The sequence below is a fragment of the Mixophyes fleayi genome, chromosome 2 (genome assembly GCF_038048845.1).
Source record: "Mixophyes fleayi isolate aMixFle1 chromosome 2, aMixFle1.hap1, whole genome shotgun sequence".
In the NCBI taxonomy this organism is placed as follows: Eukaryota; Metazoa; Chordata; class Amphibia; order Anura; family Limnodynastidae; genus Mixophyes; species Mixophyes fleayi.
The window spans coordinates 186,085,613-186,101,643 of record NC_134403.1 but is presented as its reverse complement, the minus strand read 5'-3'; the positions used below and the strand labels follow the sequence as shown (position 1 = coordinate 186,101,643).

General features: G+C 43.0%; 1 protein-coding gene across 2 annotated transcripts in view; it reads left to right on the top strand.

Annotated features, from left to right (window-relative positions):
* The window catches only part of REPS2 (RALBP1 associated Eps domain containing 2), a 185,279-nt gene that overhangs the window by 118,446 nt on the left and 50,802 nt on the right, over window positions 1–16,031 (top strand). For both annotated transcript variants that reach the window (XM_075195087.1, XM_075195086.1), the window contains exon 8: window positions 477–619. In XM_075195087.1, coding sequence (XP_075051188.1) covers window positions 477–619 — 143 coding nt within the window. The remainder of the gene's footprint in view (window positions 1–476; window positions 620–16,031) is intronic.

Here is a 16,031-nt window from a genome sequence, read left to right as displayed (position 1 = left end):
ATTGCTAGAGGGAGTTTCTAAATGCTTCATTTTGTAACAAATCACATAACATTTGTTACAGTTATCCTGCAACACATACTTTTTCTTTTGTAGCAAGTTCTGTTGAGTCACAAAAAGTGTTGCTTATGGTGTTGCTTATTCACATAGTGTAAGATGATCTAATAACAAGTACATGTCAGTGTGTCTTGTACAGTTTCTATTATATTGATAATAGAAGTCACATGGCCTGATAGAACTCCCCTGTGACTTCTAATATCCAATACATTATATATTATAACCTAGGTTAATAAAACTGTGCATAAAGTAAATGCTGTTTTACTGCTAAATGCAAACAATGAAATAGCACAAATTGAATTATAATGTAAAATAGTATGTTTGCTTTTTTTAAGACAAAGACAAGCAGCACCCAATTGTGATGTCATACCTACACAAAAAAATGGGCAGTGACTATAGTAAACTTGGTTACTTTGTTTCAGGGATCTTAGTGATGTTGACTGTGATGGTGCTTTGATCCTGCCAGAATTTTGTGCTGCCTTTCATCTTATTGTGGCTAGGAAAAATGGCTATGACCTACCGGATACACTGCCCAAGACCTTGTTGTCTGAAATACTCCAATCAGGTAAGTGGGGTAAAAAAAGATGTGTGTATGTACTGTATGTGTGTGTATATGTATGTACAGTCAAGTCCATAAATATTGGGACATCGACACAATTCTCATATTTTGGACTCTATACAACACCACAATGGATTTGAAATTAAACGAACAAGATGTGCTTTAACTGCAGACTATCACCTTTAATTTGAGGGTATTTACATCCAAATCAGGTGAACGGTGTAGGAATTACAACGGTTTCTATATGTGCCTCTCATTTTTTAAGGGACCAAAAGTAATGGGACAATCGACTCAAAAGCTATTTCATGGACATGTGTGGGCTATTTCCTCATTATTTCATCATCAATTAAGCAGGTAAAAGGTCTGGCGTTGATTCTAGGTGTGACATTTGCATTTGGAATCTGTTGCTGTCGACTCTCAATATGAGATCCAAAGAGCTGTCACTATCAGTGAAGCAAGCCATCATTAGGCTGAAAAATCAAAACAAACCCATCAGAGGGATAGCAAAAACATTAGGTGTGGCCAGATCAACTGTTTGGAACATTCTTAAAAAGAAAGAACGCACCGGAGAGCTCAGCAACACCAAAAGACCCGGAATGCAGGGATTTGGCAGATCCTTGTGGCCTGTTTTGGCGTATTACTACCCGACTAGGAAGCGCAGAGTCTAACAAGATACAAGGTGTTCTCCAGGAATCCCTACAAGGTGGTATGGGGTTTTGCGGTTTCCGCTCCGCAGGTCGTGGTTCTACAAGTGGGTGCCAGACAAGACCAGTAGGGGAACACTAAAGGTTAGCATGTTCAGGTGGAGCAGGAGTGCTAGAGGTGGTGATCATCTCTTGGCTGATAATGACCACACTGAGGATCAGATGAGCTGGGAAGCTGCTGGATACAGGTAGTGCAATAGTCTGCGGCACGGATTGAAGGGAGCCACATCTGAACTGACTGTGAGACTCAAAGATCTGGCACCATATCAGAGGGTCAGGTGCGTTAAATAGTCTGAGTGCCAAAACTCATTAACTAATGAGTGATGGAAGCGTTGATAAGATATGGGTCTGACCATGCGCAGACCCGAATCCAAGATGGCAGCCGTGAGCGAGCTGCAGCGCTCAGTGTCAAAGAGGAGGACAACTGGGGCACACAGAAAAGCATGCCCGACTTTGATTGGGAGGTCTGAGGGTCCTGCGCGTGACAGATGTACAGTAGAATCAATCAATTGGCCGCTTCAAAGTAACAAACCGGAAATCCAAACCAAATCAATGGCATAACTCCAGGCATGAATCTACATTTATTAACAACAATATTCAATCCTGACTTGTTTTTCCACAAGAATTGTGTTTTCACAAAAGACATACAAAATGTGCTATTTTCTCAAATTATTTAAATCTAAAGGAACCAGATTTCAGTGCTTAATGGAACCAGTCCTTATCATGAATTAGTTTATGTACTACATTTGTCAAAACCGTTATCTCACAATAAAACAATTAATGTAAAAACGGAATCTAAATGGAAAGGAATAATAAAACAAATTTAGTTACACAAACATTGATAAATTATATTATTGTCTAAGTCACAGCTTTCGTATAACAAATTCAATTAGTGTCATGGCTTCTCATCTATCTAAACGGCTCATATGGATACTGGCAAAGCATAGACCAAATACTTATAAAAAAATTTTTTTATCGGTGCATGATCTATAGAGGATTAAAAGATACAAAGCGACAAATCCACACCAATAGATTAAATTGAGAGAAAAGTATACCAGAATGAATATATAATTATAGTATGTATATTATAAAATTATATTTTAACAAAAATTAAATTTGTATAAAGGTAGAGGTACAGCTGGCTTAAAAATATCAATCCTAGACAATGCTGACAAAAGTAAATGACATTTTTTCTATACAGCATAATCATGCTACGATAAATCTTAATACATAAAATCACAAATTAAAGGGAGATAATAACAAAATCTACTCCATATAAACAAAAATATATCTATAAGTATATACTAATATACCTGCAAAGAAATCCACGGAGTTTGCATGTTGATATATTGGATTAATACAAACTATAAAGAAAGGGAATTATACATTTAAAATTAAAGATAAATGTTTTGATACATTTAAATTAATCTTAACAATAAAAAATGTGACTTATACATTTAAATCATTCCTAATTCGATTTACTAGATAGTTTTTAGTTAATTTCTATAATTTAAGGCTTGTGGAAACATGGATTCTAAGGCAACGCTCCAATAAGCTTCTTTTCAACATTAATCTGAAAACTGTTACTTGTTCTTTTTGTGACATTTATCTGTTCAATTTACCTGACTGTGACCCCTGGTATATCACTGTCATGATAAGTAGAAATATTGTTTGATAAACTATGTTCCTGAAAATGTTTAAGTATATTGCGACTGTATTCCAAAAATCTTGTATAGAGTTTATGGGTTGTACGTCACTATGACTGAATCACTTATAAATTACTAATTTATTTAATGGAAGTAGTGCTGGGTGCTTATTTTTATAATTGCAAATGTACTTATTTTTAATATTGTGTGTATGTTGTTAAAGGAAATATCTTTATTTCGGAGACCAGGGGAGGACATTTATTTTTGTTTTAGCTTTGCTAGAGGAAATGCATTTTTTCTGAGGTATATATCTGATGCAATAAGCATTTGTTGAGGAAGTCTTTTGTGTATTTTGGTGCAGAGAAATGACTTGTTTGGGGTTTTGTAGCTTTTCTTTGGGAATTCTCAAGCAGAGGAAATATGTATTTTGCAACTGTCTGAAGAAAGGACCCATGTTAATCTCATGTTAATTAGAGTTTTTGATGTGTGATGTTCAAACACACCTGGAGGAATAGGAAGGTTTAATTAGACTTGCTGTTAGATTTCCTCTGTGGCTTAAACAAGATGCAGGAAATCACAGCAAGTTTTAGGATATCACAGATAAGTGTAAATATTGTTAGCTTTGCAATGCATGTAAATTAATGTTTGGGTAAACATATTGCATCCTGAAACTAAAAATGACTCTGACCTCAGGGGGCTGGCTTACCCTGTGAGGCTGTGTCCAAAACTATAAAAGCACTGTTTTGTATTGAAAATTGTTTTTTTTGTTTCATCCGACCTGCTTACTGATACTTTAGCCAGTGTGAGCAAATAAACATCACTTGCTTCAAAGGCCTGCTTAGAAACTTCTCTATCCCTGTGACCTACTGATTAGACCCAACTCTAATCCGTTCCCGGCTGTTCTGAGGTTTGGACACAGCTTTCCGGAACCACCGCTCTGCCCGCTTCTCAGCAGCTTTGGCCAGTGTGATAGACCAGGGGGGATCCATTCACAGCAACCCTGATCCATAGGAAGAGGTCAGGGGTACCAGCCCAGGTACACCAGTAATGGGGTACACTAGCAGCATCATTTACCCAGAAAACAGTACTGGATGCTGGTAAGGATTCCAGTGGTGGTAGCATTTGTAAGCCCCTCCTACTGCAGTTAGAGGGCGCATTTGGGATAACGAAAGGGAATGGTGGCAAAGTAAGTCCAGCCGGTTCCCAACAACAACAGACAGTGTAGCATAGGCGGTCCATCCTGTCAAATATATCAATTGTTAATTAATAAAACTGTGCCTATAATGTACTTGTTGTGTAATATTTGACTGACTCAAAACTTCTATGTTTACTGTATCCTCAGGTGATACACCTATCTTATCCACATTTAAGTAACCTGTTTGTTTAAGAGACAGCCATGATATTTTTTTAAATATGTGGTTGATCAGATGCACCCTTGTGTTTAAAATAACTTGAAGCAAGTTTGTTTCTGAAAGCTAGTGCCCATAGCAGTCCCAAGTTTCTGTATATATAAACCTGCAAACAAAAATAAAATAATTGGGGGCGTGGTCTAGACACCATAATCACCGGATGTGGGTGCTGAATGCTCCGTGGCAATAGGGGACGATTTAACGTGCCTGGTACTCCTATCTCAATCTGCAGCTTAGCTCCCCGCCACCTCACCATGTGGTCCAGGCACCCTGGAGTACCATCCCACATGCCCACGAAGAGGGGCCCCACACCTGCCTGTCCCCTTCCCTGCATGGAGGCATTCAAACTTCAGCCTGCCCAACCGCACCCTTGCAACAAGTGGACATGGCCCGCTGCTGGACCCAGCAGCAACTCTGACCCCTCCAGGTGCCGCACAACCAACTCCACTGAGGCTCAGTGTCTCCCCCACTGATACTGCACAGACAGATACCACATTTGCTGCTTTAGCCTACAAAAAGCCTGGAAACCTCCTATGCTGCTTGGCCAAACTGCCAGCCTCCATCTCACAGAACTGTGGGCTTTATACTGCAGCATGCTATTCACTACATGCCCTAATGGCTCCCTTATTCCAGTGGGATGCATCCTGACCAGCCCAGCACTCCAAACCAGATCAAAAGTTACCTGGCACAATTTAGACACAGCACTTCCAGCCTCACAGGAGCAGCAACTCAGTTTGTTATAGCTCCCCATACTGTCCACTGATCTCTGCTGCCACCTGGTGGCAGTTTTCTATATTGCAGCTGTATTTTCAATATCCAGCTATTTTGTTTCTCAACAGCCCCAGAACTGACAAGATTTGTAATCTACATTCTCCACATTCTGCTGGACGCTCACATGCGACCCCTATTCATTTCTTCTGCTTTGCAGTATGCTGTGGGGCTCCATGAACAGCCTACAACAAGGAAGCATCTGTCTGGACTTTTCTCCAGTCTTTACCACCCATCTGTATATGAGGACCTAGGGCCCCACCGGGACCTTGGACCCGGGACCAAGCTTGGAATGTTGTAGTAAGCTCCGCATCTTATTCCCTATGTATCCCAGTCTTGGCTACTTACCCTTGCAGACAGGCCCGGCGCTCCCATTAGGCAAGGTTAGGCACTTGCCTAGGGCGCTGGTCTCTGGAGGGCGCCACAGAATGGTAAATGACTTTAAAACTGTGCGACGACCGCTGACCATACGTGTCACGGCCGCCGCACAGCATTCAGATGCACGGGGAGGGCGGAAGAGGCTATTGCTTACCACCGCCGCCTCTCTGCTCCGTCTCCTCCCCTCCACTCACTAGTGTCAGTGAGTGGAGGGGAGGAGACGGAGCAGAGAGGTGGCGGTAGTGAGACAAGGTAAGGAAAGACGGGGTGAGGGGGGAGGAGGGCGCCGATTTTTGCGGGGGGGGGGCGCCGATTTTGTAAAAATGCCTAGGGCGCCTTGGACCCTAGCCCTGCTTGCAGACGGTTCCGGAGGTCAGAAGCTGGTTGATTCGATATGGGCCATGGCCTCAAGAAATTTTCTAATTCAGACTCTAAACATCTGAGAGCCACGTCGCCCCAACCCACTCCGTTTTTGACGATTCTAACGACTCGCCTCTGACTGGTGAAATAGGGACTGCAGATCTTTGCAAGGTTAAGGAGACCCGATGGTCGGTACAGGCAGTACAGTCTGAAATTCACAAAGCTATTAGCACCCTGAGGCCTGATCTCCATGATCTTGGAGACAGAACAGACTACATTGAATCCAAGATGTACGAGGTAATTTCATCTCACCAGGCCACAGAGTCTGAGCTGCCACATTTGCAAAAGGACATGCTTCACCTTCAGGAACAACAAGAGGGCCAAGAGAACAGGACCTGGCGCAATAATCTATGCATCAGGGGAATCCCCAAGAAAGTGGACCCTTGCTGGACCAGTATTTGAAAAGACTTTTCAGCCACCTGGCTCCAGCAGCACCAGAGGACCACCTCCTTCTAGATAGGGTGCACAGAGCCATGCTCCCACACTCCCAGGACACCTCCCAACCTCGAGACATAATTCTCCAGTTTCACTGTTATACCACAAAAGAACCCATCCTATGGGAAATCCGGAAACAGGGCACAATCTTGTTTGAAGGGGCTTCCTTGCAAATCTTACAGGACATTACCCCCTTACACTCCTCAAGAGGAGGGAATTGAAACCTATCACGAGCGTGCTCAGGGAACACAACATCCGATATTGGGGGAGTTCCCATTCCGTATCCTTCTCTGGCACTAAAAATAAACTCTACTCAGCCAAAACTCTTGAAGAGGCCACCCACCTACTCGAGCACTTGGGATTACCTGTCCGACTCTTAATGCAACAGCCTTCAACCATGAGCTGCGTTTCCCGACCACAGGACTCCATTCCAAAACCCCAGTGCACTCTGGCTAGAGAGTGGTCAACAGTGACATGAACGGCAAGGCCGACTGGATCCCCACCTCCGACCTGATCTTATACCTATAGTTGGCTCCTTATTAGTAGCGGTCTACATATTGTCTTCCTTCTTTTTGCATGGTGGCCCACTGGTTTTCAGCCATTTCATGTAGAAATGAATGTCTCACCTTTTGACTTTGTTGAACTGTTACTTATTATGCCTGTAGCCTAGTATGAGTATGGTTAGCATAACATTTGCTCGCCTATATTACTAGTATACTCCAAGTATACTAAAGTTGGAGGCTGACAACCCCCTACTGTTTGTTTACGTTTCCAGATTACCTGTCCCCAGTCCACAGGGGGTAAAAGCATCTCCCACTGCCTAGCACTTACTGGTTTCGCCACCCATGCCCCCCCATTTGGTATCTCACCTTTGTCTGCCCCTCCTATGCCAATAGCATTTCCCCCGTTTCCTCTGGCTGGAACCACAGACCAGCTCTAGCCTTCCACCCTGGTCTTGTCCCCTGCTCTCATTTACTTTACTCTCCTCTCTCTTCCGCTTCCCAGGTACTTTTTGTAGTTGCACATTCAATATGGTGACACACTGATTCTTCTTTATGTTTTTATTTAACTAATGTGCTCCCTGAGGTAACTCTTCCAACCATCCCATATGGCTCTTAGAATACTATCACATAACATCAAAGATTTAAACAGTCCACAACGCCGCACAAAACTCTTCCTCACACTCAAACAACATTGAGGTGACCGTCTTTTTCCAGGAAACCTACTTCACATAACGCCTTCACCCAGAATTGATGTCTAGACCTTACCCCACTACTTTCCACTAGAGATGAGCGCACTCGGATTTATGAAATCCGAGCCCACCCGAACGTTGCCGATCCGAGTCGGATCCGAGACAGATCCGGGTATTGGCGCCAAATTCAAATCTGAAACTGAGGCTCTGACTCATAATCCCGTTGTCGGATCTCGCGATACTCGGATCCTATAAATTCCCCGCTAGTCGCCGCCATCTTCACTCGGGCATTGATCAGGGTAGAGGGAGGGTGTGTTAGGTGGTCCTCTGTCCTGCTATATCTCGTGCTGTTCAGTTAAGTTCTGTGCTGTTCAGTTAAGTTCTGTGCTGTGCTGTGCTGTGCTCAGTCTAGTGGTGCTGTGTCCTGTGCTCTGTCCTTCTGAGGTCAGTGGTGCTGCTGGGTCCTGTGCTGTGTCCTGTTCAGTCCAGTGGTGCTGTGCCCTGTGCTCTGTGCTTCTAAGGGCATAGTTATTTCCCCAATATTCCAAAGTGTTTAAAAAAATAAAAAAAAGTTATTTAAAAAAAATACAAAAAAATAATTACATTTTTTTTTAATTACAACAAAATTTGCACAACCAATCCTGCAGTATAAGCCCATTGGTACTGCAATATTACAAAGTTCACACATTCTGCAGTATCAGTCCAGTTGTGCTGTGTCCTGTGCTCTGTCCTGCTGAGTTCAGTAGTGCTGCTGGGTCCTGCGCTGTGTCCTGTTCAGTCCAGTGGTGCTGTGTCCTGTGCTCTGTGCTTCTAAGGGCATAGTTATTTCCCCATTATTCCCAAGTTTTTAAAAAATAAAAAAAAAGTTATAAAAAAAATTAAAATAAAAATTTTTAAAAAAAAATAATTATAACCAAATTTGCAAAGCCAATCCAGCAGTATATAAGCCCATTGGTACTGCAATATTACCAAGTTCACAGATTCAGCAGTAAAAGTCCAGTGGTACTGCTATTACAAGGTTCACTGATTCAGCAGTGTATAAGTCCAGTGGTACTGCTATTACAAAGTTCACTGATTCAGCAGTATAAGTCCAGTGCTACTCTCCTGTGCTGCATATAATTTTTAAAGGCTTTGCCGAGTGTGTGTGGCTTAGGGGTACGCTCTCTTGTGCTACATATAATGGAAAACCAAAATTTGGAGGATAAAGTAGGGAAAGATCAAGACCCACTTCCTCCTAATGCTGAAGCTGCTGCCACTAGTCATGACATAGACGATGAAATGCCATCAACGTCGTCTGGCAAGCCCGATGCCCAATCTCCTAATACAGGGCATGTAAAATCTAAAAAGCCCAAGTTCTCAAAAAATAGCAAAAAGAGAAACTTAAAATCATCTGAGGAGAAACGTAAAGTTGGCAATATGCCATTTACGACACGTAGTGGCAAGGAATGGCTTAGGCCCTGGCCCGTGTTCATGACTAGTGGTCCAGCTTCACCCAAGGATCTAAGCCCCCCCCCCCCCCCCCTACAAAAAATTTAAGTTGAGTTATGCTGTCAGCAACAACAACAAAACAGCAAAGAACTCTACCTTCTAAACAGATGACATCACAAATCCCCAAGGCGAGTCCAAGGGTGTTGTTGGTTGTGAACCCTGACCTTCCCATCACTGTACGGGAAGAGGTGACTCCATCCAGCATTTGCAGCACGCCCTCTGCATATGCTGGAAGGATCACCCACAGTCCAGTTACAGATTTGGCTAATGAAGGTGTGAATGTTGTACACTGGGAGGAGGATATTGATGTAGCTGGCGCTGAGGAGGATGTTGATGATTATGATGCAGACAGATACCAAATTGCCTTTCTCAATTTCTATTTATATTCTAGATTATATAACGGCTGAAAAGTTTTCTGTTTTACTCCTAGTGGAGAGGGGATCTGATGCAGACAGATACCAAACTGCCTTTGTCCATTTCTTTGTATATTTGAATTTCTAGTTCTACAGTCTATGCAGGCTGCTTTATTTATATTCAACTACAAGTGTAGGGCGGGGGGGGCATAGATAGCCACCAAAGTAACGTGGTCCATTTAATTTCACTTTCTAGCTCCACAGTCTGTGCAGCCTGCTTTTTTTATCTTCAAAGTATTTATATTTACAAGCCTTGCAATCTAAATTAACTAGAGGTAGTGACGTGGTAGAACTCCAAAAGGCAGTTTGGAAGCCCCTGTACAAACTGGCTCTATTTTTTAACTGAGTTGTCCCCCCTCCAGTGTGTACTCGGAAAGAGTTTTTAGTGCAGCGGAGAACCTGGTCAGTGAGCGGCGAAGGAGGTTGCTTCCTCACAACGTTGAAAAAATGATGTTTATAAAAATGAATAATCAATTCCTCAATCAAGTACAGCACTGCCCTCCAGACAGTACAGAGGGACTGTGGTTGTGGAGTCCAGCGGGGACGAATTGATAATGTGTGAGGAGGAGGAAGTACACACTGTAGGGGGAGAGGAATCAGAGGTTGAGGATGAGGACGACATCTTTCCTCAGTAGAGCCTGTTTAGTTTGTACAGGGAGAGATGAATTGTTTTATTGGTGTGGGGGCCCAAACAAACCAATCATTTCAGCCACAGTTGTTTGGTAGGCCCTGTCGCTGAAATGATTGGTTTGTTAAAGTGTGCATGTCCTATTTCAACAACATAAGGGTGGGTGTGAGGGCCCAAGGACAATTCCATCTTGGAACTTTTGTTTTTGCATTATATGACCAATCAACAGTCGTTTGCCATGTTCAAAAAGTAAAACCAAATTTAAACAAATTCAAGAAATTAAACCAAAAGTAAAATGCCCTGTCATAATTTAAAACAAGAGGTATTGACGTGCTCTAAAACTACTGTATTGTTGTTTATATTTTATAAACACTACACTTGAAAGCTTGAGTTTTTCAATAAAAAAGTAACTGTCCATTGCACGAATATTTGCAACAGGGACAATTTTAGGGTTAAGAAAGTCAACTAATAACACTTCGACGCTGTCTGTCTTTATAAACACTACACTTGGAAGTTGGAGGAGGTATTGTGGCCCCGGCACCAAATTTACTACCGGGGCCACTCCACTGTGCAGTCCATATTTAGGTGTATCAGATATTAAACAACGGTGACAGTTGATGCCCAATTTTTTAATTATATTGTGGCCTCGGTACCAAATTGTGTACCGGGGCCACCACACTACGCAGTCCATACCCTTTTTTGGTGGAATTCTGACCCGTGGAGGGTTTTTTAATTATATTGTGGCCTCGGTACCAAATTGTGTACCGGGGCCACCACACTACGCAGTCCATACCCTTTTTTGCTGGAATTCTGACCCGTGGAGGGTTTTTTAATTATATTGTGGCCTCGGTACCAAATTGTGTACCGGGGCCACCACACTACGCAGTCAAGATAGATAGATGCGTATCATAGATAAAGTACATTCAGTGGTGTGGGGCAAATTGAAAAATATTCAAAATGCACTGACATTATCAAAAACAAGAGGTTTTCACACACTGAAACTCCAACATGTATATGATGGAGAGGATGGAGGAGCAGCCGTATGTGCAGTGTAATGCAGACCTGTTGAAGGTTTTTTATATATTTTATTGTGGTGCCCAGTGCCCACTACTCTACGCAGTCCAGATACTATTTTTGGGTGTAATTCTGACCTGTTGAAGGTTTTCTATATATTATATTGTGGTGGCCAGTGGCCAGTCCTCTACGCAGTCCAGATACTATTTTTGGGTGTAATTCTGACCTGTTGAAGGTTTTCTATATATTATATTGTGGTGGCCAGTGGCCAGTCCTCTATGCAGTCCAGATACTATTTTTGGGTGTAATTCTGACCTGTTGAAGGTTTTCTATATATTTTTTATTGTGGTGCCCAGTGCCCACTACTCTACGCAGTCCAGATACTATTTTTGGGTGTAATGCAGACCTGTTGAAGGTTTTCTATATATTTTTTATTGTGGTGCCCAGTGCCCACTACTCTACGCAGTCCAGATACTATTTTTGGGTGTAATGCAGACCTGTTGAAGGTTTTCTATATATTTTTTATTGTGGTGCCCAGTGCCCACTACTCTACGCAGTCCAGATACTATTTTTGGGTGTAATGCAGACCTGTTGAAGGTTTTCTATATATTTTTTATTGTGGTGCCCAGTGCCCACTACTCTACGCAGTCCAGATACTATTTTTGGGTGTAATTCTGACCAGTTGAAGGTTTTCTATATATTTTTTATTGTGGTGCCCAGTGCCCACTACTCTACGCAGTCCAGATACTATTTTTGGGTGTAATGCAGACCTGTTGAAGGTTTTCTATATATTTTTTATTGTGGTGCCCAGTGCCCACTACTCTACGCAGTCCAGGTACATTTATTGGTGCGAATCATACAAGTTGATGGTTTTCTTATTATATATATTGTGGTGACCCACTCCTCTACGCAGTCCAGATACATTTATTGGTGCGAATCATACAAGTTCAGGGTTTTTAATATATATTGTGGTGACCCACTCCTCTACGCAGTCCAGGTACATTTATTGGTGCGACTCATACAAGTTGATGGTTTTCTTATTATATATATTGTGGTGACCCACTCCTCTACGCAGTCCAGAAAGATACCTCGTTGCAACATTTTGGACTAATAACTATATTGTGAGGTGTTCAGAATACACTGTAAATTAGTGGAAATGCTTGTTATTGAATGTTATTGAGGTTAATAATAGCGTAGGAGTGAAAATAAGCCCAAAAACTTGATTTTTAAACTTTTTATGTTTTTTTCAAAAAAAATCCGAATCCAAAACCTTAAATCCGAACCGAGACCTTTCGTCAAGTGTTTTGCGAGACAAATCCGAACCCCAAAAATAATGAAAATCCGGATCCAAAACACAAAACACGAGACCTCAAAAGTCGCCGGTGCACATCCCTACTTTCCACGCCTGTGATGCCAGACAAAAGATGCGAGGATAAGCCATTCTACTAGCCTCCCATATTACCTTTTGATATACTTGAAACACATGCGGACACTGAAAGTCTATACTTGATCCTGGTGGGAACACTCAATAACACCCTATGTACTCTAATGAACTTCTATGCCCCCAACTAGAATCAACGCTGCTTTTTCACATTATGGCAGGTGATTTCAATGTAGTTGTCGAAGGCACGACTGACACGCCTTCCGTCAGCAGCTCTGAGTCCTCTAAATCTAGAGCATTGGCATCTCTTCTCAAACAACAACACCTTTTTAACGTGTTTCAGCTCCGGGAACCCACCTCTAGGTGTAGGTAAACACATTTTACACCTCGGTCTACAGAACATATTCCAGGATAGAGTGATTGTCACGTTAATGACTTTTGAGGATGCCACTGACTGATATTGGCGCAACTAATCAGAGAGGCGCGGAGTCTAACGCACTACCTGTATTCACCAGGGACCTCCGCAAGGAGGTATGGGCCTGACTGAGTGAGGTGCGCAGGTCACGTTCTCCAAGTTATTTATCAGTGCAGCGGGAGAGAACAGGGATGATCATGCAGTCCAGGTCTGTGCAAAACGATGGTGCAGTGCACAAGGTTAATCCAGAGGGAAGGTCACAAGGAAGTCAAAGGTCAGAGTCCAGATATCAACAGAGCCAAATCGCAGGACAGAGAATAGTCCGGAACAAAGTCAATAGTCAGGAACCAAGGTACAGACAACAGGAGCAAAGAAGTAGGAAACAGGACACTGGAGCTGGTGAAACCAATACTCTGGCACCAGACTGATGGAGGGAGGTGCTAGATATACCAAACAGCCAGTGGACCCTGATAGAGTGGAGGGATTTCGGAGTTCAGGTGCATCTGACCTCCGACATACAGAGGAAAAGAAGCGTCCCTTTGCCTAACACCGGGACGCGGACCTACCGCCTGTGCAGCGTAAACCCAGAAGTTCGTCCCGTTGCTAGGCAACAAGACGTGAGTCAGCAGAGGAGATAGACGTCCGCCCCTGGCATGTATGGACAGTGCGGGGGACGGCGCCTGACGCTGATCCACTTTAGTCAGCCCATATTCACACAATGGTGTGGTCAGACCACTCCCCCATCACGGCGAACCTTTCTGACATTACTTCTCATCCCCGCTCCTCCATATGGAGGCTCATCGACTCCCTCCTACATGACCCTCAACTCACCCAGCAACTGCGTACCCTTTTGGATAAATATTTTCTCCTTAACGATCGTCTCGACACCTGCCCCTTGACCCTGTGGGAAGCCAATAAGGCGGTCCTTCGGGGGCACCTGATCAGCATGGTCTCACGACACAAAAGTTATACACCTCCAAATGCTTGTCCCTGGCAATTCAACTATAAGACCTGTAACACCAACAAATGCTGTCACCTGATCCAGCCAACCTGGCTAAACTTCTTAAGACCCGGGGGTAAATGTATCAAGCTGAGAGTTTTCCGGCGGGTTTGGAAAACCAATCAGATTCTAGCTGTCATTTATTTAGTACATTCTACAAAATGATAGCAGAAATCTGATTGGTTGCTATAGGCAACATCTCCACTTTTCAAACCCGCCGGAAAACTCTCAGCTTGATACATTTACCCACCGGTCGGACCTCAATATCCTTCTCTCTGAATCTACTACTGTGGCTCTGAAACAACTGAAGCAGACATTCTATGTGTAGGTGGATAAAGTGGACAGACTCTTGGCTTCCCGGCTGCGGGCAAATAAGTTCCAAAACAATATACTGGCTCTTAAAACTGCTTTGGGTACCCTCACATATAGTCCAGCAGAAATTGGGCGAGAATTTCACTTGTTTTACTGTGAACTGTACAAGCTAGATAGCCAGTCCTCAGGCCCTGGCCCATCAGCAGGTACCGTAGCTGACTTCCTTAAACACGCCAATTTACCCACATTGTCCCAGCTCTCCATCCAACATCTCAATGAGGGAATTTATGAGTAAGAGATCTTTGCTGTACTAAAAGCTCAAAAAACCTCCAAGGCCCCTGATCCTGATGGATTTTCAGCGGCCTATTATAAAAGAAATTCTACTCTCCTGGCTCCTGCAGAGTGCCCCCGTCCCCATAACTATATTAGAAAATTGTATTATGGTCATCCACAAGGAGGGGAATCACCCCTGTGACTGCGCCAGACCTATTTCCCACCTCAATACTGACATTAAGCTGTATGCCAAGATCCTGGCTACCCAGTTGAACAGGGTCCTTCCGACTCTGATCCATTGCGACCAAGTGGACTTCATTTGGGGGTGCGAGGCGATAATGCTTTTACTAGATGCCGAAAATTCATTTGACATCTCTGCGGAATTTGTCAGGTTTTGCTGCCCTGTATGCGTCCCTTTCTGCCAGGGTTCTGAATAATGGTCCCCTCTCTGACTCATTTCTCCTCTCTAATGGGACCAGACAGGTTTGTCCTCCCTGGTGTTTGCCCTAGTCATTGAGCCACTGGCCATGATGGTTAAAGAGACTGGTGCTGTGCGCTGAGTTGAGGTGGGACCCTGGGAATTCAAAATATCTATTTTTGCCGATGATGTTCTTCTTTCCCTCACTCACCCTCAGACCTCACTGCTAGCACTCTATCAGCTTACGGATGCGTATGGGTCCCTATTAAGCTACAAAATCAACTTCTCTAAAGCTTTAAATATCACTGCGGCTATGAACAGCGACGTCAGTTTAAAGTGCCGGAATTCACAGCAATCGATATGTAGCGTAAGGATATCGGCTATCTATACTGTCATTTTTATTGTAAGTCATTTTCTTTTTGTAGGCATTCTTGAAATCGGATTTTTTTTGTAGGTTTAATTGATGTTGACATATGTGGTAGTCATTAATATGACTACCACCGAACTGTTACCTTGGTCTTTGGGTATGTCACCATCAGATCTATTTGACAGAGTCCAAATTTCTGTGCTAATAGTTGAAAAACCTCTTTATGTAAGTCAGAATTTATTTGGCATTGGAAGTTCCTAATTGCATTCCATACTGGCCTCATTTCTAAAATATTTGCCTGTAGATGTTTTTCACTTTGGAGCCACATTCCTTATTCCACTTAGTAGATGAGATTTCCATCCTTTGGAGCGTCTGTGATTAACACAGTCCATTCTGATTGTGGGAGGGTCAATCCCTGAACTTTTAATCTGGTATTCTGACACTATCCAAGGGATTTCTTTGTAGTATTTGCAGGTCTGATATGTTGATCTAGAGAAGTAGGATTGCATTCCCACTGATCGAGCATGTCCAGTTGAAGATCTCACATATGCCACCTTGCCAAGAAAAGAACACATATGATGGATGAAAACATTCCTAGCAGTTATAGACCATTCCTTGTTAGCACTCTTTCTTCTGACAGAGACACCATGTCTCTCTGTGTCTGCACTCCTAGGAAATGTAGTTGAGACAGCACCAGGTGACTGTTCGCTATGTTGATGATCCAACCATGTTTTTGTAGAAACGTTTTCATATGGAT